Source organism: Anser brachyrhynchus (assembly GCF_964034855.1).
Source record: "Anser brachyrhynchus genome assembly, chromosome: 4".
Classification (NCBI taxonomy): Eukaryota; Metazoa; Chordata; class Aves; order Anseriformes; family Anatidae; genus Anser; species Anser brachyrhynchus.
The window spans coordinates 63,383,239-63,408,837 of NC_137698.1; the positions used below are offsets into that span (position 1 = coordinate 63,383,239).

Here is a 25,599-nt window from a genome sequence, read left to right on the forward strand (position 1 = left end):
AACAAAGTATTACATGAAAACTTGGTTTCTTTGATGTTTCCTGTTTGCTTGTCTCTTGGGCATATGTACTTTGGGAATGAACTATGGTAACTTTATTCCAGAATTATTTTTGACTGTTTTTTTCTTTAAACCAGTGCGGTACTGTGCCATATTGAAAGAAAAAATTCTCTCCTTTCTGCTGTCAAACTTTCCTTGAAGTCGCAAAAGCAGTAGCTTTTTGTACTAAAAGGAAAAATAGAAATGCTAAGACTTGTAAACTTCCCCCTATACAAATTTCAGTTCTTTATGGTTTGGGAGGAAAAATGTCCTACAGCTGTATTATCTTGCCTTTGTTTAATTTACTAGTATATCCATTTTCCTTCCATGTGGCTGATAAATTTGAAATAGTTGGTATTCACACAGTGGGTGTGGTGGCATCCCGATTACAGTAATTCTGGGCTTCCATACCCCATGAGCTGCTTTTCTGCTGGCAGGTCTACATGAGGACAGGAGACATCTGGGGAGTGACATTTAAATTTTTCCACATCTGGAGTTGTTCTGTATACAATTATTAATTTGTGCGTGGTGGTGTGACAGTAGGGTGATGCAGGTATATGGCAGGAAGTGGAGGTCACGTCTCGCATCTCTCTCGAGACAGAGGGCCTTTCGTGAGCCTGGAGCTGCCTTGGGGTGCTGAAGGAAAGTTTGCACTCAAAGATGTAACCCAGTTGCCTCAGAACCCACTAGTCTCCTCTTCACAGCGTGATTAGTGCCCATGACAGGAAATGTGAGTGTAGACAATCTTGTTGCATAGAAGAAGCTGTCTAAATAGAGAAAAAAAAATAGACACTAGCTTAAAAGTTAATAAAAACACCTGAATTATTGAATTTAAGTGCCAGGACTTGAACATTCATGCTAGGAGTTTGTCAAAATCTCAGATATGTAGCAGGTTTTTAGTTAATATGTGGGATTACTAATTTTTCTTTCTTAGACTTGATAGCACTTAATAATGTAATCATCAGATATATCTTATAAGTCATTTTGACAGACAAGGTACAATGGTATCATGTATAGATACGTGCATGTAAGAATTTCTTGAGGAAAAGAGAAGGACTGTAGTTTGTTGAAAAGGTTGTGGAATTCAGTTCATTGGCTATAAAACTCTGAAATCCTAACTGATGTCCTTGCCTCATGATTAGGAGGTGTATAACATAAGAGGATTTAAAAAATGAAGTCACGTGTAAAGAGTTCTTGCCTGTAAGATTAGCAGACTGCATGAGTACTGAGTGATACCACTATTAGTTGTACTGAATCACATTCTGTCTGTGACATTGCTGGAGATGATGTAAAACTTGTACACCTCCAAAATCTTAGTTCTCAAGTTAGTTTAGGAAAACAGCCCAGCCTAATGCTGTCCCACTTAAAAAACTAAAACCTTCTTGGTAAGAATTTTTTTTTCTCCTTTGGTTAAGAAAAGTCCTGTGTCATACTTTGTTGTTTAATTACATCCACTGTTGTATAATGTGTGGGTTGTTTTGTGGGTGATGTTTTGTTTGTTTCTTTTTTTTTTTTTCTTCACTCCACTGAAAACTTGAGACTGGGCCAAATCCATTTGTGGATAATGAAAAACATTTGCATTAAGGCAGAAGGACCAGCTCCTTTCTGTAAGAGAAGCTCTGAGAGGCTGCCCAGATAAAAGCCAGTCAGGACTGTGAATTTTCTTCAAAGCTACCATCCCATCAATTTGTTGCATGTCTCTCATTTCCAGAGAAATTTTCTTTTTCACTAGAAAAATCAAATAAGAGGGATGAAGACATGCACAAACTTACTGTGCCTGACTGACTTGAAACCTTCATATGGCCACCGTTCCTCGGCTACTTAACACTTTTAAGCTGAATCTTTTTCCCCAGAGATGTTCCAGTTACGTAGATTTCCTGATTATCCGCGTCTTTTTTATGTGCGGTTCTGCTAAGCAGGGTTTTAAAATATTTAGTTAACTGAAAACAGAGCTCCAGGATTTGGGAGGTTTGCACAAATATTTGGATTGTTTCAAAGTGTGGCAATTCCTGACTCATTTGAAAGCATTACTTTTTTTTTTTTCCAATTACTTTAATAGTTTTTCTTATTATCTTTTTTTCAGCAAATTGACTACTTGGTGAGCCAGTACAACACGACCAAGGATAAAGCACTCTCTGACCTAAACAGTAAGTACTTTTGATTTAAAGGGGGTTAGTGATGTGTATTTAAAGCCTTCAATAAGATGATGTAAACAGTTCATAATGCAAAGTGAAATTTTAGTTATAAGAATATAGTTTGCAAACATAATTACTGTTCTTAATCGTAAATGAGACTAAAACCTAAGATTCTTTTCATATAAATTGTCTTGGAGCTGCTGTAATGCACATTATTTTCTGAAATAATTCTTTTGTTAAATCACTTACACAGTAAGTCAGACTAAGATTTTATTTTCCATTTTATAGTTGAGTAACCACTAATACCTAATGCTTTTTTAGGGTATTATTCCTCAGTTTTTGACTGTGGAGCCAAATGTGAAAGAGGAGAGCTGCAAGCTGTTGCCACAGTTACAATGACTGATAGATCTCCACGTTTGTTTATTTTTGTTGTTATGCTTTGTCCTCTACTCAGCTAGAAGTTGAGATATGTGTTTATCTTCTTTCCAAAGCTGCTTAGTGTCTTTGGCATTTCAGGATGAGCAGTTGAAGAGCGAGAGATAAAACTTGACATACAACTGCTTCACCTTCTTCTTCAGTACAGTCATGATACAAAGCATCACCTTTTTATATGCCTCAATAAACAGAAACAACCAAACCTCTGACGTTTTTTAGAACTTAAGCATGACTTTCCAAAAACAATGATAATAGAAAAGGGTGATCATATTCAGTACAGATTAGAATTCAGTATATATTGTTAGCATGTGTTAATAAACATGGCAACTTGGGTACAGGTCTGCATTTCAGACTGAAATGCAATACAAAAATACCAAAACTGATTTTAAACAAGATTGCTGGAAGCAAATGTATTGATTTATCATTCCTAGAATCTATCCTTCAGTGTAGGTTTAAAGTGCATTTTAAAGATAGTTTTCAATGCAGGCAGCTTGGCATACCTCCAGATCAATGCGTCTCCGCTGTGAACGGCTACTAAAGCACACTGAAGGTGGTAGCCGAAGTAGTAGTTGCACATCTCCCTAATAAACTCTAGCCAAGAACACTCTAGTCTAAAAACTGTGTGACATGTTTAAGGCTTTAAAAATAATAATAATAATTTAAAAATAAATTGACATCTACACTTCAAATACTAGCTTGTAGCTTCCCAGGCACTCCGAACTGAAAATTCAAATTAAATATTTATTTACTCTCAATGCCTGTTCAGTGCGTTAGTTAACAGGAACATAGCTGGATCTGTGGTAAGAGTGCTCATCAATAAATAAAGATAGCTTTTATTTTCTTGTATAGTACTGAGATACCAGAATTAAGTGTGTGATACCTGGGGACAAAAGGATTTCATTCAAAGGGAACCAACAGCAGCATAAACCTCAAGAGAAATGTAGATGAGTTCAGTTTGCCCACCCTAAGGAAATGCTGAAAAGTCTTTTCTGCTTGGTAAAAAGCTCATCCCAAGCTAGAAATGACAGTCTTGACAGTAATGGATGCTTCTGCACCACTCAGTATTCCCATCTCATCGAGAGCAAAAGCCAAAAAAGCTGTTTACTGTAACCTGAAAATGAAGAAGACCCAGCAGCCACCTAAAGGATATGTTACGTTAAGATGCTTCACCAATCTCTGCTCTTGCACTCGTCTGTCTTCCACACACACCCGTTCTCATTTCTGATGAACTAAGATTCATTTGTGTTTGCGGGCAGTGAGGCAGGAGGGTTTGGAGGGTGGGGATAGTTCTGAGCAAGCTTGAAGCTGGTGCTGTGAGCACCAGAGCTGAATGCAGTGTGTGAGGAGCAGTGACTGGCAGACACGTGCATAACGCGCTTAAGGGATTTCAGCAGAGGTGTTTGGCAGGCTGTGGGTGACCTTGACACATGAGGAGCAATGAGTAAGGAAAAGAATCTGTTTCCTTCTTTCTCTTGCACTACAAAACCGTAGCTTGTAGTGAATGAGTATGCCACAAAATTCCTTTCCAGATGTTAGACTGTGTTAAGGTAGCTTGTGGAAAAAATCTGTTTCCAAAAAAAGTAGTAAATGTAATGAAATGCAGATTCTGGAGTCTACTGGAATGTTCACAGAATCATTCAGGTTGGAAAAGACCTCTAAGATCATCTAGTCCAACTTTTAACCTAGTACTGACAAGTCTACCACTAAACCATGCTACTAAGTTATACATCTACACATTTCTTGAAGACCTTCAGGGATGATGAGCGCTTCTCTGGGCATCCTGTTCCAATGCCGCACAACCCCTTCAGTAAAGAAATTTCTCCTAATATCCAACCTAAACCTCCCCTCGCACAACTGGATGCCATTTCCACCTCATCTTATCACTTCGTGCTTGAGAGAAAAGCCCGACTCCCACACTGATACAACCTCGCTAAGGTCACTGTAAAGTATAATAAGGTCTCCCCTGAGCCTTCTTTTCTGCAAGCTGAACAACCCCAGCTCCCTCAGCTGCTCCTCGTAAGACTTGTATGGGTCTTTATGTATATGGTCAAGTGCTAGTGAATATTTTCCACTGTATTTTGATGTAATTCTGTCCTTTATAAGCCTACAGCTAGCTAAAGGAGAATTGAGTTATTGTGTTACCTTCTGTCGCTGCGTTTTGACTGTCAGGCCTTAGAGAAATTTTAATACTTTATCCTTTGTTCAGTCTGATAGCACCTGGGCTAAGAGGTAGTTTAAACTGAACTAGTATGTAACATTTTTTCGTCTCTCCATGGCACAGATGTTGGACCTTTACTCGGCAGCAGAGTTCAAGAACAGCTGGGGAAAGAAGTGCGTCCCGCACTTGATGCGGCTTTGACAATGGCAGGAGGTAAAGATGTGCATATTCGTGTATTAATGTTCTGTTGCCATGGCAAGACAGGCGTCATCTTTCTAGTTCACAGCATGGGATGGCTTTATGCAGCGCTATGGTTCTACTAACCATTTTTCTACATGTCATGTTGCTTTTAGACTGAGGATGTCTGATGTTCTAAGATTTATAAATGTATTTAAAAAGTAAATCAAGATTTAGGTGCCATTGTTGATACCTAGTTTCAGCAGTCATTGAAGACAGATAAGTCTGTATTCCCTGTTTCAGGTGGTTGTCCCTTTCCGTTGATTATAAGGGAGACTAGGAGAGCTGTGCTCTAAGATCTCTCTATAGGTCTTTGCAGGTTAGCCTTTGACAGGTCAGTGAATGAACAAACGTTGGCCTCATCACTGCCAAGCCTACTATGAGAGTGCCAACAGTTTCTTGATTGTACCTTTAAGTTTAGCATTGCTTGTGCTTAGTTCTGTCTCCTTTAAAGAAAATACTTTTTTTTTTTTCCCTATTTTAAGGTTTTCTTTTTTCAGGAATCGGGTACACCTTATAGAGCAAAGTGAAAGTCGTCCTTCAACTTGAGTCACTTTGTGTTGTGTTTTTTTTTTAACTCATAAATTCTTTCTTGAGTTCTTTCTCACTCATTTGTCATCATTCTCCTTTTTTGCTTTATTTCTCTTATTTGTCTTGAAGTCAAAGTGGAAAGGGCTATCAAAGGTAAAAAAAAAGATAAAACCTTGTGTTATGTGAACTGTGCTTTATTTTTGTACACTTGTGCATTTTTAGTTGTATCTGTGTGGTTTTTGTCTTAAAACACCTGTTTAGTGTTCTTTTTTTTGTGTGATTGGGACAGAATCCGAAGGCAGACAGTGTTAACATGCATTAATGCTTGGCCGTTGCAACACAATCTCTTTTCCTTTCCTCTTGCAGCTACATAATTTCTTGAGTTGGATTACAACCGACACGTTGAAAATACTCTCTTGTGGATATGGGCTTTCTTTTGATTTCTAATAACCAAGCATTAAGGTTCTTTATTGAAATCTCAGGTTAAGAAAAATGAGGGAAAGAGGAGAAAAGAGTAGTCTGAGAAGTGGGTAGAATCTCAATAAAAGTAGCTTGAGCTCATTAATTTGTTTGTAGGAAAATGTAAGTGATTTATTTTTATCTACAAGAAATATGTATTCTGTGCTAGAGGGTTCTTCTGGGAGGGATGGAAAGGTTATTTAAATCAGTATTTTTAAAAAGCTCATAGTGTTTATATGTGCATGCATACTTTCTCTACCTGCATCTAGTTTCTAACTAAAGATTTTTTTAAAACTATATCTCATCCTTGCAGCAATCAGAGAAACGAAGGAGGCACTGGAAAATGTGAGCGTCTCTGTTGAGGTTTTGCAGGAAGGCACTGAGAGGCTTCATGCAAATTTGACAGACGTTAAAATGCACCTGAGCAACACCCTCAATGATTCTGCATGCTCTGCAGCACAGGCTGCCTCAACTTGCAATATCATCAGGAATTCATTAAATCAACTGAACATTAATGCCAATTTTAGTGGGGTAAGAGAATATTTTTCAGACTTGCAGTGTGATTGCCTTGAATAAGCCCATTAATATCTCTGCAAATTGATGGTTCAGTGTGCTGTCGCTTGTGAGATAAGTGAACTTAACATATTCTGTGTTTCTGGGTAATTCCAGTTACTGTTTTCATCTTCCGTGTAGAAGAGAATAAAATGTGTGTCAAGCAGCTACGTTAAAGTGCTGCTATGGGCAGCAAAATAATCTGCTCTTCCCGAAAATGCTGAAGTTAAACTTTGCTTTTGTACAACAAAGGTTTCGGGGGTGTGCTAGAAAGATTCTATTATAAATGGTCTTTCTAGTTTCTTTGCCCTCGCTGCTATATTTGAAATATTAGTAAAGTAGCAAGACTACTGCTTTGATGTGACTCAAGACTGCTTTTTGTTTCCTAGTTGCCGGGGGTGAGCTCACAGCTAGCCAAGGTCAACGATGTCCTTAAAATAGACCTTTCTAGTCTGGTTCAGAAGGTATGTTTCCTGACAAGCTTGTTAGTGCTTAATTAATAAACAGGGATACTTACGTATCACCTGTTTTCCCTTAGCTTTCTCAAGCAGAATTCGCTTGTTCCCACCTTATCTTGCTTCGTGGTAGATACATCTCATTATTCCATTGTTTGACCAAGATTTAATATTTAAATATATGACTGTGGTGCTTTACATCCCCAGGATACTACACTTTAAAATTGTTTTGCTAATTGTCTGCTTGAAAGAAGAGTCCTTAAAAAGCAAAAAGACAGAAACGTGGATCTGGTAGCAGACTCTATATTTTTAGTTTACATTAAAAAAATAAAAATCCTAATTGGTCTCCTAATTAGATGTATTGAAATTCCAGCTATCTTGATTTTTTTTTTTTAAATTTGTTATGTGCGTATTTGATCTTAAGTCTGGTGCAACAGTTCTAAGGCAATTACTATTGGTATTTTTGCAAGTCTACAAAATACTGAGACTCACCTATCCTTTCACCTATCAAAAATAGTATAGTTTGAGCAGTTTATAAACCTAGCAATTTGAAAACAGTTGTGAATAACAGAAGGGCACTTTCTTGAACCAAAGGCTACATGTTGGAGGCCAAGACCCCTGCAAGCTGGTGAATTGATCAGGCCTGCAGGAAAAAACTTCAGGCGTCCACTGCAGTGGCCTCTCCTTTCTGTCCAGCTGAGCTACTGAGCTTGGTCCCCACAGCTTTTATCTTTTCTCTCCCCTTCTCACTGAAGAAAATGGATTACAGAGATAGATGGATTTCATTGTTTGTAAAACACGTTTCATGTTAAGAAGGCATAGACTTGCAGGGAGGAGGTGTTTCATGTGCATTCTCAGTTTTGCATGAATTAGATCTGACAGGCAAAAGTACTATAAAATTTGTTATGATAGTGACAGATGCATGTGTATATAAATTAAGATAATTTATAAGGAATATGATGGAGTCCAAACCAAATCTGAAATGCACCTGACTTCATAATTTGCTTTGACCTTTTCTAATGTGCAGTAATAAAATGTATTTTTCCATAGTATTACCACATACATTTTACCATATGTAAACTTTCAGTCCTTGTATAAAAGGAAAAAAATTCAAGTAATTTGGCAATGTGGAACTTAATTATAATTTTTCCAACTTTTGCTTTTAGGGTTATGCAGCATTTAATGATACTCCAGACTTAGTGGTGAACCAAACTAAGAACATCTTATCAGGTGAGCACAATGGAAACTGTATTTTCACTTTAGCTGTTTAATGCTGATGTTTTTACATCAATTACTGATCATTTGTTTTCTTTTATTGATGATATATTTCCTGGGCTAAAGATGATTAAAAATGAAATGTAAAACTTAACGTTTTGCAAGATTTAATGCCACAAATAACATAAAGAGGAAGTATGTCTTAATGAAGACCCAAAATCTAAAACTAGTCCATATGGTGTTTTATGGAGGAGTTCTGTTTGTTGGGCTTTTTACTCCTCAAATAATGAGAAATCCTGAGATCCCAACTGGAAACTGATGCTTTACCTTTGTTTGGTTGCAAGCCTAACTTTGTTTGACCAATATGTCTATGGTATACTCAGGGATGTGATGCTTTTCAAAAAAAAAAACAAAACAAAACAACAACAAAAAAAAAACAACAAACCTGACCCTACCTGCTGCTTTAGTAAAATGTAGCAGATGACAAAGGGGAGGTGGAAGATGTGCCTTAATTTAAATGCCTGTCTTAATTACTTTGTTATTCTGACTTTAAATTGTGGATTTTGACAGTACCTGGACACTTGACACTGACTGAAATGTAGTGTAATGTATGTATACTAATCTGTTTTAATTTTTGTTCTTGCATTGTGGACCTGTTCTGCATAAATATACAGCTGTTCCTTGTAAGTTTTTCGTTTTGTTTTTTTGGCAACATGAAACACAGTATGGATACAAGCATAGTATACTGTGTGAACTTGCCTAAAATGAGCCCGTTTTCTAAGAGTGTGATGTGATGCTTTTCATTAGGAAACCTAATGCAGATTTGCTCATTTACCATAACTGCTGATATCCATAAACACAGACAGGTCATCTTAATGTATCCATTTATTATAGCTGTACTTTTTTGTTTTTATAAAAACTGAGTTCGACTTACAGAACAAACAAAAACAATACTTCCACTAGAGAAATTTCATGGTAATTTGTAAATTTTTCTAAAAAAGAACATTTTTGTACCTGATTGAGCTTAATTGGAAGAGTAAACATCAAAACACAGAGCTTGTCCAGTTGTCAGAGAAAGAGGAGGGTGCTGCCTACTACCAAGTAGCAACCTACATCTTGATGCTTTAAGCATGTTCCAAGTTCAAAGAAAGGGGATGAATAGACACAAACTGCATTTTACAAATAAAGAATAATAAGTCAATGAATCGTGTCTTTGTGTATTTAAATTGTGTGTATCTAAATTGTGAGCACAAGAGTTGTTCATAATTTGAGAAAAAAACTGGCTTAACTGATCATTATCTGGAGTGTTGCTAACTAATTGGAATGAATTTAAGTAATCTTTTTTAATAAGACTGAAAGTAACTATTATAGATTATCAATATAGGCAGTCTAATTTCTTTCACAGTGTTGTATTCCCAAGGGGTGGAGTTTAAATAGATTTTGATCTTCTCCTTCATAAACCTAGTGGCTAATTGTCTCACTCAGTGTTACCATTTGCAATATTGCATGAAAAGCAAGATTTAAGATGGCTAGATAAGTGGCACATTCATTGTAACAAAAGGAAAGAAAGCTCTGGCTCGACATCTACATCTTTCATCATTAAACGGAATGCTAAAAATAAAGTGTGTGTTTTAAAATGCCATTGCGTTACTTTGAAGCTAAATGCTTTTGTTGCTTGCTTGTCTTTTCCTCACGCTTGTCTTCATGGCTTGCCTTGTTACATGTGCAAAAAGGCTTAATAGCGTTTTATAATGCATAGATAGAATGTAAATTTATTCTATTAATCTGTAATAATATAACACATTTATTCTTTTAGATATCAAAAATGTGCTGGAATCCATTGGTTCGAATATCAGCAGCTTCACAAAAACTCTCCCTGTTCAGAAGATTTTAGCAGATTTGACAATATATCTTACACAGAGTGAAGCATATGTTCAAGATTACTTTCCAGTAGTGGAGCAGTACGATTTTTACAGGTATGAACGTGTTAAATAGGAAGTAAGACAGAAATGAAGTCCTACCTACTGTTAATGCTGCATAATATTTTAATGTTCTGTAAGGGCATCTATTAATGATGACGACAGTGAAACCAAGATGCTATAAAGCAACTTTTCATTACTGGCATTTTGGTTAAAAGCCCTGTCCAAAATCGCAGCTAACCGAGCTGGGTGCTGTTCCAGTGCAGAGCAAGTGGTGGTTTCTACTCTGCAGGCCTTCGAATCTTTTTCAGAAAGGGTAGATGTCAGAAGATGTAATGCATAAGGAAACAGTTTAACCCCAGTGCTGGGGTGACTTCTTTATTTGCGGCTCCTTTTTGTTGAGTTGCAGGTAAGTTGTGAGAGCATAGGGACACAGGGGCCCTGGAGCCAATGCCTTTTTATTGCAGGCCTTTCCAATGCAGAGTAGTAATAGCAGAGATTTTGCTTCACACCTAGTAAATCTTTGTGCATTTATGCCTGTTCCTACTGATGTAATACTTGTCCTTGCGAATGCATGGGTTAATTACACTTTGAGAAAATGTATTCTATTACATATTCTTTCTAACTGAGACCTATATGACTTCTGTAATTGAATAATAATCCCATTTTGCCGCACAAAGCTTTTTATTTCATACTGTTTACTTTGTCTAGTTTTTATTGCAGTCCTCAAGCTCATCAAGTTCTCCCTACACATTTCAATTTCAATGATATTTCAATTGACCCATTCAGTTCAAAAATTCAGTTGCTTCTTGAACAAATTGCTGTTTGACTTGGTGGAGTTTGGAGTTTGACTCATTGTTTGCTCCACCTGGAGTCTTTAAAACTTCAGTACAGGCCACCTGCAGTTGCTGGACCTTGGAATACTGTATTGTAATGTTTGTTTATTCCCCAACCCTTCAGTAGCGGATGTCTGTAATCCAAAAGTGATTGGGTTCTGGCCCAAAATATATGCTGGTGAAAAAAAGTTTTTTCATTGCTGACTTTTGTTGCTCAGTCAGAACCACAAATGGGCCATTAGGAATATAGTATTGCCCAAAGTGTTCTGCAGGTCTCTAGTACGTTGTTTGCATGCTAACCAAGCACTTTGGCTTTATTCCTTAGGTGGCTGGGTTGTCTCATTCTCTGCTGCATGGTGGTCTTGATTGTGGTCTTCTACTATCTTGGACTGCTATGTGGAACCTGTGGTTATGATAAACACGCTTCTCCAACAACCAGGGGCTGCATTTCCAACACTGGAGGAAACTTTCTTATGGCGTAAGTTTCACTTATTTGTGAAAAGCAAAATACAAACAGATACCTGTAGAAGGTGTTTGTTGTTTTTTTTTAGTTGATTTTGAAGAACATATGTATGAAGAGGATTTTTGTTACAAATTTATATGTGCTGAAAAAAATTAGAGCATAAGTATTTACTTAACATACTTCCACTGAGGCACTTAGGCTTTGGGTTGCACTTTCATTGAGGATCATAGCTGAAGATAAAAGCTCTGAATCTGCTCTTGTAAAGTGAGTATTTTAGCTAGTGAATATCTGTGTAAGCCTATTCGGAAACTGCAGAATAAGAGAACTGGGTCAAATAATTGGAAGTGTAAATTGAATTTGTAGGTGTTTTTCTAAATATATTTATGTGCTTGTTCAAAAGAAAAAAGCTATACGAGGAGGTGAGAAACATGACTTACTCAGACCAGGTTTTCTCAAGTTTGGGGGTGCTGTTAGAAGTTCCCAGTAGGGGTTTAATATAATTTCTGTTGTATGCAGGAGAAGATTGCATCTGTAATCTATTTACAACTTTTTTGAGAATACAAAGCTAGAGATTTGAATATATAAAAGAATGTTGTGTGCTTTTGTGGCTCCTAACTCTTAAAGGAGTTTGCATGCCAACTGTAAATGTGTCTCCCCACTTTAGCTGAACTTAACTGTAAAACCTGAAAACTTACAGGACCTAAACACATAGGAGATTTCAGACTGCAAGAACATTGTTGTAAATGGAAGTATTTTGGCCATCTACTAGGTCATCATTTGTCCATCTGCTATCTCTGCAAATGCTATAGCTGCTAATTGTTGGTTTCACTGTTACCCAAAGTGTGTATATTTTCTTCTTGAAAACTTACTCTAATATTTTTTTTTCAGTGGCGTCGGATTCAGTTTTCTTTTCTCCTGGGTGCTGATGATTGTAGTGGTGCTCACTTTTGTCACAGGTGGAAATGTAGAAAAACTGGTCTGTGAGCCCTTTGAAGATAAAACTTTATTCAAGGTGAAGTTATTCAAATTCGAGTTGTTAAACAATGAATAGAATCCCTGTGAGTCTTAATGGTCTTGTCAGTTATTCATGACTTATTATTTCAAGTGAGACACCTCAAGTGAGTTTGGATCTGTTTTTACTTTCCATTTGCACATTGAATAGAGACATTGATCCTTTCTTGGTTTAATTGGCTTTGCAGTGTAAATACTGCGTGCCTGTCTTCCTTTGGAGATAAATTTTTCCGCAGTTCAGCGTTTCTTGGGGACATGGAGCTTTAATATTCACTTTCTACACCAGAGAGGTTGAATCTACTGCTCTGCTTGTTTTTCCATCAGTGCGTGATAAGCTTAGATGTGGGTATGTGTCAAAAGATCACACATGAATATATTCATGAATTGAAAACATGGGCTTACGGTAACATCACTGAATTTTGTCTCCTAGGTTTTGGATACTCCCTACTTACTAAATCAGCACTGGAAAAACTATCTTTCTGGCATGCTCTTTAAAAATCCAAATATTAATTTGACTTTTGAAAAAGTGTACAGGTATGTAAAGTTATGGTCAAGATTGAATTCCATTTATACATAGTTTTTGTGTTATCTTCCAGGTTTCGTATTTCAAGCACACACAGAAATCTCACATATTCACGAAGACAACATTGATTTTCTTGTGTATCACTAGTAAAAATGATTTTCTTCTATCAATGAGTTACCAGGGATAATTTTAACATAATATTGCATAACACTAGCTCTTTGCAAAGCTTATCTTTGAGACCATCAGAAGTTATTACTTACTTTCTTATAGATGAAGCTTCAAAGAACGTAGCCAGAACTTTTTTAAAAGACTGATTTTCCTAAAATATGAAAACATCATTAATCATTCGTTTAATGTTTTGTCTCCAAGGTGGTGTTCAGGCTGATGTATGTATTTTTATTTTTATAGTGATTGCAAGGAAAACAAAGGAATTTATACTTCCCTTCACCTAGAGCACCTGTTCAATATCAATGAATTTCTAAATATCAGTATGGTAAGTAAAGAAAATAAGAGTGGGTTCTTGAATATTTTTGAAGGCTGGTGACAAGTCTGCTCTTGAACACAGTATAGCATGTCTGGATTTTAAGGAGTATTGGATTTTATGTACAGTACATTCTGCGAGGAGGCACAAGCTGTCCAAACTAATTTGAAAGAAAGAAATATATTTGCAAATAAGATCTTTAAGTTCTTTATCAGTCTTCGTCAAAAACCTTGGAAGGTGTTGTGATGTGCTTTTTTATGGGTGCAGATAATAATGTTTTTAATTTTGAAACTTGCATAGAAGGTCTAGCATTTTCCAAAGGCTGCTTATGGTGCATAATGAGGGTCTTGTTATTTTACATAAATGCCTTTCTTGCTCTGTTTCCTTCTGATTCCAATCAGAATTATGTTGATCTTGTATACAATGTGCTATGCTCCTAAGAACGTTTCCAATTTTGGAAGTAAGGAGAGAGGGATAAGATAAAATCCTTTCAGTTAGGCTGCAATAACACACAACAGTACTGTCACTGCATGACTGTACTAATGTTTTGGTTACCTGTAATCCTGACCTGCATTACTGCAGTCTTTAGGGGGATTCTGCCAGGCATTGTACCCACACTTAGTAGATATGGTCCCTGCTCCAATTAACATATGATTAAAATGGACAGGAAAGATTGACTAGAAGAAAAAATTTGTCTGAGCTTCCACAATGGTGGAGGCTGGGAAGGGAGAAGTAATTCATTGGTATGAAAGATGCACAGGTGGTCTAGAACATGGCGTAGCCAGACTGTGTGGGTACTGCAGGGAAGGGGAGAACGTTACCTGGATTCTGACAAGGTTAATTGAGCTGACCAGATGTTGACAATGAAGTCGTTTGCGTGCTTCTTCATAGAAGTGATGAGTCAGCAAAAGGTAGATGCTGCTATATGAGGGGAGGGGTATAGGAGACTCTGCTCTGGATGCAAACTACTTTTGTGTTTTAATTTGTTTCTGTTCTCAGTATACAGAAGATGTAGCACTTCGAATTGAACATATTCAGATAAATCTCAGCAAAATCATTCTGCTGGATGAAATAGGGAAGGAGAATCTTCTGAATTTCAGCTCTTCGGGAATAGATGGGATAAACTTTGGAGCATATTTAACAGAGGTGAGACTGTAGTAATCTAGGGGCACGGCTGGAACACAGCTTAAGATGAAATGTTTCTTTAGCAGTGGGAAAACTAGAGGAAAAATCTGCTTTTGTGTGGAAGGGGAAGTAGAGCAAAAGTACTTCAGAAGTTAAGCACTTCAGTAAACATTTGAAGAAATAAAGGATGGACAGAGTAGGTGGTGTGATTAATTGCAGTCTGTTTGTGCAATAACAACGTACTCTTTTCTTCCTGAGTTGTTCATATCTTCTTTTAGATCAATAAAAGTGTAACCAAGGTTGATCTTCTGTCATTTGCTAATGACTTAGAAGCAAGAGCAGACCAGCTGGTAAGTTTAACTTATCAATATAATAATACATAAAACTTGTCATTGTAGTGTTATATAAGTATGTATAGCCAAATATTTAGACTTTCCATGGGAAAGTTCTTGTACTTCAGACACACATACATGGTGCATTGTCACATAAGGAAAAACTTCAAAAAACAATGTATGCGAGCTGTGTTTTAGAGACTGCTAATTCTTGATTTTTGTATGTTAGCAGTTTTACAACATCTGCTTTGGAAGTGTACTTTGTTAAACAGCAAATTAAGAAATCAGTGTGCCTGCTAACTCCATTGTAGTGTTTCCTGTGACGCTGCCTACATTTTAGGGTCCCAGTTAGAAGAAAAGTTGCTTGGATCATGACGGATTTGAGTGGGTTTTCTTTCACATAGTGCTCAGAAGATTTTGCAACTAGTAATGAAATGAATACTGAGGCAGCTCGTAAGGCTTCTATTGGGAGCTGGGGCTCCACTGAGGGGGAAGAATGCACAAAAGAGGTCCTATCTGCTCTGTAGGGCTTGTTCAATGTAGATACACTGACACTGGTCAAAGGCTGGAACTACAACAAATGAATGAATCTGCAGAATGACACATCTGTGTTAACAGCTAAACTAACTAAATATTCAAGTGATATGTTTGGATGTATGTCAAGGTCACTTTCTATTTAATTTCAAAGTGGGAGTCAGTTTGGACACTAGATTGCTTTGCTGTCACCTAAGACATTGCTGCATTGTGGCACGGGAGAGAGTTATGCTGCACATTTACTACGGTCGTTTGTATCACAAAAGGACACAGCAGCAGAGCGAGACCATGCTGATTGGAATTTATCAGATTTTCATCCTTCCTCCAGTGAGAGGGCAGCACTGGTAGAAGTTGCTGGTATGTTTACTCCAGCTTTTTGCAAAAGTTAATCACAGCTGTTCCTTATTTTTTTTAATGCCAGACCTGTACTCACGTGGGGGGTAGTCTGCCCATGTTTTTTTGTATTGTGGCTATCGTCCTCTTTAAGCACAGTGGGTGAGTCACACTTGGTCTGTTTGCTCATTTAGGTTGTCTGCTGACTTGGACAGATACCAATAGCTTTGGCCACACTTCACTTCCATTTTCAGTTTTTTCTCTACCATTCTGAAGGTTGTACAGTTGGAGAGTTTTTGTTTTGGGGGTTATTTTCTAAGTGAAAGCTGAGGTTCTTCAACATACTATATCTTAATAGAATTGCCTCTGAGATTTCTCTTTAAAGGTACATTTTACATAACTCCGTAAAGGAAAATCTATTGTGCAGGTAGATTGGTTTTTCGTTGTTTTTTTTTTTTGTAGCAGAATCTAAAGGAAGCATTGGAAGTGAGAATAGATCAGGCTGAGTAATTTCTTCATATAAAAGACAAAGAAAAATACAATATTAAATGTTCCCTCTCAGAGTGTATGTATTTAGTTCTTTCTTGCTATACAGTGTAATCTATAAAGTGACTAAACGAAAAAACAACACAATACAACGTATTAGATTGTTAAAAAATTGATGGTGGTTTCCAAGGGTATTTTATAATTCTACTTTATTACTGTGATAGCTCTTACAGCTTACAGGAACAATCAATTAAAGAACAAATTAAAAACTTTTGGAATTAATTAACTTTGAGTGTATAGATTGCATTTTCTGGCACCTTGCACAAAATTAAATACACATTTTAACACTGCAAAGAAGGAAACAGTAAAAAAAAAAAAAAAAAAACTTGCATCAAACCAAGGGGTCATGCTGTGGAGGAGGGAGCAATATTGCCCACGGACATTATTAGGTAAGTGGATCCAGCTTGCCAGCACAAAGCATGCTGAAGCTGCTCTGTAGCCTTACCGACAGTGAAGCTGCTCTGTAGCCTTACCGACAGTATCGAGCACCCTTATCTCTCAGAACAGAAAACGTGAAATGACTGTTCACAGGAACACTTCTCAGGAAGAGAACGTGTGTTTGAGCATCAAAGCCTGCCAGCCATACAGCTAAGATTGATGGTCTTTTGCTGTTTGGCTTTACAGTACGTATATTTCTTAGTATTTAGTCATTATACCTGTAAATTGGGTAAAGGAGGCAAGGGTTTGTTTTCCTTCTCATTTGGAAAGAGGATCACAAGACAGAACAGAGTCCCTGGCAGACTGCTGTCAAAAGAATAGGCAAAGCTGGAAAAAGCTGCAGGGGGACCTAGAAAAATGTCACAGAAGTATGCACCCCAAAGATAAAACTGGCTTTTAAAAGGCATAGGTCTAACCAGGAAAATGTTTTGCTACTTTTCACCAGGATGGTTCTCTCAGATTGGATGGCAGCAGTGGAGAGGAACAAGTACTGTGAGAGATGCATTGCCATTCTCAATTACAGTGCTGCACCGGGATTTGTTCTCTTTTCCAGTGTAGACACTGCTGTAATAGGCATTGCAGAAAAAGTAATTTCCACTGTACAGAAGCAGAGAAGCAAAATTCGTACAGCCATTCGCACTGTCATTTGTTCCTTCTGGTATTTGACTAGCATGTCTTTTCGTGAGATAATCTAATTTTGACAAAGTATATTTTCGACAAAATGAAATGATGGCCCTTCCTATTCTCTATTTGCCAGTAGAGTAAAAAGTATCTGCAGAAGTTTTTCTCAGTAGAAAGTTGTACTGTTAGGGTACCCCAAATGAAACATCTTGAAACCCCGTTTCCTGAATGAGGTCTCATCTCTACATGAGCCTGGGCTTGCGTTTGGGGTAGCTCTTCTTGCAAATCCAGCAGTTTCTGAGTCCTTATAACTGCGTCCTGTGGAAACGGACCTGTAGTTACCTGCCCGTGGGTACCTACGTTCCCCAGGGGCTGCAGTCCCAAAATGGGAAAAGAAGTTTCATAGGAGGAAAGGCAAGCAAGCCTGCTAACTGCAAGTGGTGTTGGGTAACAGTGGATTGAATGATGTGAAAGCAGAGAAATCTGATTTCCTTTGAGAAAACAGGTTTAGGTCTATGTTTTGTCTTGGACTAAAATTCTTCTACTTCTGAAATGGAGTTAGCAGTGTGTATTCAGGGAGCCGGTTGGTTTTGCCACCAAGAGGAAATAGAAAATGATTTCATTCTCCGAAATACATTGAATTTTCATGGCATTTTGCAACAAGTGTGAGCTCCAGGTGGGTATCCAGGCTTTAAAATCAGGGCACAAGCTGATCTTTTGACTGAAATTTGGAAGCCACTAAAAGGAAAAATAGCTTTCACAGACTCATTTCCAGCTTACTGACTGAAAATGTTGAAACTTCAGTGTCCTTCAGAAAGCAGATGACTAGTGGCTGTGTCCACGCTGCAAATAGCTAAAGTATTTGAGCCTCTGTAAATGAGAAATGCTCGTTCCAGAGGAGGGCACCCCTGCACCAGAGACGTGCCGGAGGAGAGGAGAGTAGCAAGGGGTGTGCTCCCTCTTCTGTATTTAAACTAACTTAGTGTGCTCTGTGAAAATTTTCCATTAAATCTGCTGATAATGTTACAGCCAGAGAAGCAGTTTAATATATATGTTTTGGTTACTGAGGTTTGAATTATTAATATGGCGATTTTTTTTTCCCTCCTTGCATTGAGGATTTCAATTTGCCATGGCCTGTTGTTAGCATCAGCTGCCCTGCAGTTTATAATGTGTAACTCTCATTGTGGCTCTCTTTTTTTTTTTTCTTTATTTGAAAGCTCTGAAAGTATTGAACAATACTACATAATTTCATTTTTTTTTGCAGCCAAAAGGAGCACTGGAAAATGCCTTAAAAGGACATGCAAACAATATTCGGATGATTCATAACCAGCAAGTTGTTCCACTAGAGCAAGCTATGGTAAAATATTAAAGCAATATTAAAACATATATGTAAAAAATGAATCTCTGAATCTTGAATACAATTTAGAAAGCTGAACTTGCTAGTATATATGCACAAGTTACTGTTGTATTGTCACAGAAGATTAATCTGGTTAAAGTCTGTATTTAATAAACAGTTCTCATACGTGGGATACTGCTACTTTATAATACTGCCTAAAAAATACTGCCTAAAATCATGGCCCCATTTTTTCCAATTTATATTTGTGGTTATATATGAATAAAAGAGGAAACAGGGAAGAACTTTCCAGAATTCTAATCCTAAATCACCCATTTTCTTTTTTCCTTATCATTTGTCTTCAGTAATAAATGTAGTTATGACTTGCACACACTTCGTGGAGTCAGCAGCCACTTAACAGTACTGGAATTGAAGCTCTGACAGTCGTAGTTAGAGCCAAAGAAAAATATTTTCTGTTGATGCTGTTAAAGATGTGAAAAAGCTTCTTCTGACTGTTTTTTTTCCAGACACTGATTTGTATCAAGCTGTGAATTTCATACATGCTAGCTGTTGTTTTTTCCTCTACATAACTTGAAGACTTTTATTTCATCTTAGCATCAGATAAAGTATTTCTGCCCCTGTCAAAGCCCTCATAAAAAAGCACTAGGCCTCTGATTCTATGCTGTTCTTTCTAATTAACTCCTAATTATTCTCATCTCTTTTTCCTTTTACAAAACTGACTGTCAAGAAATATGTTAAAGCTAGGGTAAGTGCTTTTTCCCTTCTGAAAGTGCACAATATACAAATATTGTATATTTGTATATGCAATAATACCACAAAATACAAAGCTGTACTCTGAACACCCAGTTCCAATTTTATGTTCTCTCTTTCTTCCCCCAAATAAATCTTTCCCAGTTTATTGTTACTAATTTGAGTTAATTTGAAGTCTTCTAGTACACAGTTTATAGCTACTTAGTGCTGTTGGTGAAATACTTGAATCACCAACATGAATGGTTAAAAACACAATATATTTATTAGTTTTAAGTTAATACAACTGTTGTTACTACATAAAATGTGATATGTTATATTAGAAACAAAATCATCTATACAAAATTGAAGCACACACATAGTGTTGAAACAAGTAGGCTCTTACCTCTAGTGATGACTTATCTTTTTTTTCCCTGTTTTCTACTAGAGCACTTTAAATCAGAGCATTAGGCTTCTGAAGAGGACATCATCTGAACTTATGGTAAGGTTTCCTTTGTGACAACAGAAGCATTTTAATGTGTTTTAAATCCATTTGCCACATATACAGGACATATTTTCAATACAGGTTTTACTATTTCTGGCTGTCCTGTTATTAGGAAGAGATTGTAGTGCAGTGAGGTAGTAAAAAGGTCATAGATGTCTCTGCACAGCTTTTTCTGTGTTGCCGTTCCCTTCCTTTTAGAGGAGGAGGAAAAAAAAGAATCTTTTTTAAAAATATGAATTACAAACTTAATTATCAAGTGGTAAAATAGACTTGAGTCTATTTTTGAGTCTATTACTTGAGTCTATTTTCTTCCATGTATAGTGCTATTTATGCTAGTAAAAATGTAGCCTTTTTTTTTTTTTCTAGAATCACTGAAAGCGAAACTTGGAGGTGGGGAACAACCAAGAAACAAAACCCAGAAATACAACTGAGACAAGAGCTTTGTGATTCACATTCTTAACCAGCTCTTGTCCAGTGTCCAGCTCCCACCGGGCCCTGTCTCTTTAGCATTGTAGTCATTACCTTCCTGCTTCTGCAGCATCAGCCAAACACTGGGAGGCTGTGGCTGTGTAGAAGCTTCCCCAGGGCGGCCAGTTTCCTCTTCAAGTAGCAGCTAGTGCCTGCACCATACTGAGACCAGGAGATGAAAGTATCTCTACTCTTGAGACAACAAGAATGGAAGAGAAAGGTGGTCTAGGATATAAACTTGTTACATAGGTTCCAGGAAAAGTTGCCATTCATACCTACTGCTTCCTTCCTCTTTTAGTAGCGAAAGTTTTTTGTCAGGTGGTCATGAATCCTTACGCAGAACGTAATTGCATATTTTGTCAGATGTTCACAAGACAATGTTACAGATTTATCAAGAGAATAGGTTATCACATACAGTGGCTGCGGAACCACTGTAACAGCTTGAGAGGGATTTATTTATATTAAACACCTTCTCTTCCCCTCCAGGTTAAGGTGAAAAATGTCATTAGCGCTGTTAATGCTGCCCAGCTTCTCATAAACAACAATGCTTCTCTAGTTATTGTCCAGGTAAGTTTTATCTGATTTAAGTACATTCATTTAACGTATCATGGAGATAGAGGTTCACTTACTTTTGTCTGTTTTTAGGAAACAAAAAAGTACATGGACACCATAGTTGGCTACTTTGAGCAATACATTGATTGGGTGAAGGAGTCGGTAAGGTGCATTTGCTTCATTGAGAGGAGCTGTTTTTGAAACCAAAAAGGATCTAAATAGTAATAATAGAAAAATCACGTTGATTTTATGTTTTGTAATTTCAATTTGTAAGATATTTGTGCTCAGTAGGAAGGAGAAAACTTGTCTTCTGTAAATAATTTTGTATGAAGTAGAATTGAAAGGATGAGTAGTATTGATTGGAATAAAATGCCAATTTAGTACACTTTTTTTTTCCAGGGCTAGCCTGAAATCTACCATTTGTGCTAATATTGTACTGAGCCTGCTTAGTTTAAAATGGTATCATTAGCATCTTGTTTTATTCTTCTTTCTTTAGCTGCAGTCTTTGAGAAATTGAGTTGATGTCTTAAAGATTTATGTTCATTTGATAGCACGTCCCACTGGAATTTAATGTGAATTTGGAGAGGGGGAGAGAGAACAATTTAGTAAGCAGTAGCTGTTTACTAAAGCTGTAGGAAATTTTTTGAGGTTCTTATTTTAATCTGTTAGGTAATTCAAACTGTTTTCTTTAATGTCTTTCAGATTGCCATGGAGGTAGCAGCATGCAAGCCTATTGCCAATGTGATAGATACAGCAGTAGATATATTTTTATGCAGCTATGTAACGGATTCTGTGGTAAGAAATCTTAATCTGTTTCTCAAAATCGGAGCATCAAGTCAGAAATTTTTTGAATATAAATCTGCATTCAGTTATTCTGGCTAGACCATTCAGAAGTGTGACAATAAAGGATCACATCCACAGTTATTCAAGGAAAAATGTTCTGATCTGTATCAGCCAGTGCTGAACTTGTTTTATGTTTCCATTAAACTTAGGCTTCTGTTAGCAAGAATGTTGTAAAATCAACTTTTTCTTAGTAAATTTTTTTTCAAACTTAAATTGTGAAATAAATGCACTACTACTAATTCGGAATCTAAGTTTTGGAAAGGATGGGTTTCAGCTTGCATCATTCCGAACCTCCTTGAAATAGAAAAGCATAAAAATCTGAAGTTTTTGGCAGTAACCATTTCTAACTTAAGATGGAGAGAGAGAGAGAGGAAAAACTTTCTCAAGTATCGTTTCTGGAATCTAGAATTTACCTGAATGAGGTAAACGGGTTTTTTTATCACTTGACTTGTAGCAGACTGAATCGTTCTTGTACAGTGGAGACTGAGCATGACTTGCAGCAGAATGCAAGGGCAGTATTGGCTTTTTTGTCTTGCAAGAGAGCTTGTAGAGAGGGCAGCATATATTAAAAATAAAATAACCTACCACATGCATGGAAATGACCTAAAACATCTCCTAGCTACTATTTGTCTGTACCACAAGTTTAGCTGGGTAACAGTCACACTAATAGTAAGTGTATGTAACCAGTCAAAGCTACTCTGACCTTGATAATGCCATAAACTTTTCTAACTTGCCAGAATCATGTTGTACACATGGATCGCCTCATAAGTTACAGAGCTTCTGGGTTTCGAGAGCAACTAAGCTTCCAGTGGTAGATGAATCGTGGTTTTCGTGATGATAGAACCTATCTGAGTCACATACAAGTCAGAATGCCTCCAGGCGATGCAAATAAAATTTGAAAAATCATCATTCTAACATCTGATGATAACTCAGCTCATCTGTGCGATAATACAATTAGTTATGCAAGCAGGTTGCAGCTAACAAGTTAAAAAGCACATTGAGAAAGTGCTGGAAACTCAGATTTTTGCAAGAACCACAGATACTAATTTAAAATAGCAAGAAAAGGGGAAAAATGTCGCTTGTAAACTAATGCTGAGAGACAAAATTACTTTCTGGCTCAAGGCTGACTAAGTTAAAATAACTACTTAAGACATTATGCATGTGTGAATTTCAGAATTTGAGCATCTCTGGACAGTCTTCTGTTTGGTTACACCTGTAAGATAGTGATGTTCTTACTTTAGTTCACATCGACTGTGGAGAATACTTAGCTTGTCCTGTTCCATGCTAGTATAAGGAGCTTCAGTGCAGAGACCTCTTAAACTAGTTTCTAATGAGTCTTTTAGTAACCGTGCTCTGTGATCTTTTTTTTTCCTGGATTTTGTTTCATTTCAGAATACCTTCTGGTTTGGTTTGGGAGGCTCTTCAATATTTTTAATTCCTGCCATAATTTTTGCTGTAAAACTCTCCAAATACTATCGTAGAATGGATACAGAGGATGTGTATGATGAGTAAGTATATACTCCTAGTCAAGCTAAATGGCAAATGGGTTTAAATGTTTTTTCTGGTGTCTCACATGAAGGTGCTATAATCCTTAAATCTTCTGTCTGTCAGATTAGCAATGCATGTTTTTGAGAAATACTGCAGGTTTGGGTTGGTGCCTGCAAAGTGCTTCATGCAGGTAGACTTTGGCAATTTTATATTGCCGTGACTCTGTAGATATTGCCAGCTCTGACTTTAAGAGGTGACTTCAGAATGAGGTCTTCAGAGCTTTATGTGCAGCCTTTATATAAATATCTTCCAGTGTGCAACCAATTAAGCTTTTCTAAATTATCTGTTTAGGCGAACTGTGCTTTGTAATCTCCTTGAAGTAACTATTTGCTTCCCTACTGTCTTAGTTATTCCTAACCAATGTTTCCTTTTTCAATTGCAGTTCCTCTGTCTCAGGGACTTGGCATTTTACTTTATGATAACTGTTCTTACATATTTTCCCATCAGTTTTGGTTTTACTACTTTCTTTTCTGCTCTTTGTTTTACTCATTCTTCAGTTAGCCTGTGCACTGCATTTCTCAAATTTCACACTGATAATTTTTCATTACACATTCAGAAATCAGTAGAGCAGAAACAGGCATGTACAGCTAAAGTTAATCACTTATTTTACTGTCTAGTTAATGACTCCTCCTTTTTTATGTTTTTTAGTGTCGAAACTATACCCATGAAAAAGTAAGACATTTTTGCTGGTATTTGGTAAAATTATTTTATTCAGGTGGGAGGGTTTATATTTTTAATATGACTTGTTACTTCAACAGAGGTAACACGTTTTGTTTCACTAGACTTTATATTAGAGTATCCAACTCAACAGGAATATCTTAATAACTAGTTTTTGGAGAATATTAAAATATAAAAAATGTAAAGTTATACTTATTCCATAGCTCCTAATGGTTACAAAAGAAAAGTTATCTTCTATTGTACAAAAACAGTTTATCTTTGCATATAAGACCATCATCCATGTACATGTCTTGGAAGCCATACTGTACATAGTGCATCTTGTAGTTAACATGGTCTTTTTTGGTGTATTTATTTTATTACAGTACAGAAAATGGTAATAATGGTTATCATAAAGAGCATTTATATGGTATACACAATCCTGTTATTACAAGGTAAACCAAGTCTGAAACTGCATGCCTTCATGTCCTTGCTTAATCTAATATATTAATCACCTATCCAATTTTCTGCACGTTTTAAAGTGAATCACTTAGTTTGTTTCTTGCATGATTATTCACTATAACAAATGCTGTACGATTTATATTTCTTAAATGTTCTTTACATAACAATAAATATTGTAATAATCTCCAGCAACATAACAAAGAAATTGCCTAAATTTGGACGTAAAATCCAGATAATTAGGTATTTATCTAGCACAATGGGTTGTCCTAAATTAGTAAACGTATTAAAATATTTTGATAGCAGGTGAAAGTGATAGGGTGGGATGCATTCTTGCTCCTGATTATTTTTTTGGTCTGTAATGAGTGTGTCTTTTTTATATATTATCTAGGACACAAGCAGGTGCAACTTTACAAACTGATTAATTAGTGTATGTTCTTCTGTGCAATGCATGGAACACAAAAGCTAGATTTTATAAAATCAGCTTTTACTTCTGATCATCCTAAATTCTAATGAGGAGCTGTAGAGACTCTGCAAATAAGCATAGCATTTAATTGCTCATTTGCTCTGTCACCAGAATAAGTGTGCTTATATTACATTTTTTTAGATGATGCAGTGAAGAGCTTTTGCTGTGCAAAAGGCAGATGATCCAGGATATGCAGAAAACATGAAGAGATTAAATGGCTGTTTCCGCATGGGTAGAGTTAGGGTAACATCACAGAACAAGAAATTTAAGTTAGATTTAAAAGGCAGGAGACTTGTGTTCTTTTCTGTCTCCAACTCTTGTGCTGTAAGACCTTAGCTAGTTGTGAGACTTTCAGTTTCTGTATGGATAACATAGGGTGTCCTACAACTTTAATATTATGTTTTGCAAGATATGAGTTGCTTAAGAAAGGCTGTAGCCTGTAATTAAGATATGTAGCTCTCCGTGCCTTAACTTACAACTTCACGACTGAAAATACAGGCTGAGTGCTGGCAGACAAATGGGATAGCATTGTTCTTTCAATGATTAAATACCAAGAAAGTTGAAAGTTTGCAAATCTTGCCAGATTTTGTGGCTGCATCAGCTGTATATTATTGTTTGTTATAACTGTATTGGACAGTAATTACTTAGT

At 36.7% G+C, this 25,599-nt stretch overlaps 1 protein-coding gene across 8 annotated transcripts in view; it reads left to right on the top strand.

The window, feature by feature from the left end:
* PROM1 (prominin 1) overlaps positions 1–25,599 on the top strand; it is a 63,199-nt gene that overhangs the window by 34,729 nt on the left and 2,871 nt on the right. For 4 of the 8 annotated variants that reach the window (XM_080588783.1, XM_080588782.1, XM_080588785.1 and 1 more), the window contains 20 exons: positions 2,120–2,183; positions 4,888–4,977; positions 6,305–6,522; positions 6,933–7,007; positions 8,165–8,228; positions 10,030–10,189; positions 11,294–11,446; positions 12,320–12,443; positions 12,873–12,976; positions 13,374–13,458; positions 14,446–14,592; positions 14,850–14,921; positions 18,640–18,732; positions 19,904–19,957; positions 20,915–20,995; positions 21,074–21,142; positions 21,683–21,775; positions 23,216–23,331; positions 24,020–24,043; positions 24,412–24,480. In XM_080588783.1, coding sequence (XP_080444909.1) covers positions 2,120–2,183; positions 4,888–4,977; positions 6,305–6,522; positions 6,933–7,007; positions 8,165–8,228; positions 10,030–10,189; positions 11,294–11,446; positions 12,320–12,443; positions 12,873–12,976; positions 13,374–13,458; positions 14,446–14,592; positions 14,850–14,921; positions 18,640–18,732; positions 19,904–19,957; positions 20,915–20,995; positions 21,074–21,142; positions 21,683–21,775; positions 23,216–23,331; positions 24,020–24,043; positions 24,412–24,480 — 1,955 coding nt within the window. The remainder of the gene's footprint in view (positions 1–2,119; positions 2,184–4,887; positions 4,978–6,304; positions 6,523–6,932; positions 7,008–8,164; positions 8,229–10,029; positions 10,190–11,293; positions 11,447–12,319; positions 12,444–12,872; positions 12,977–13,373; positions 13,459–14,445; positions 14,593–14,849; positions 14,922–18,639; positions 18,733–19,903; positions 19,958–20,914; positions 20,996–21,073; positions 21,143–21,682; positions 21,776–23,215; positions 23,332–24,019; positions 24,044–24,411; positions 24,481–25,599) is intronic. The other 4 variants (XM_080588788.1, XM_080588789.1, XM_080588787.1 and 1 more) reach the window with 3 other exon arrangements.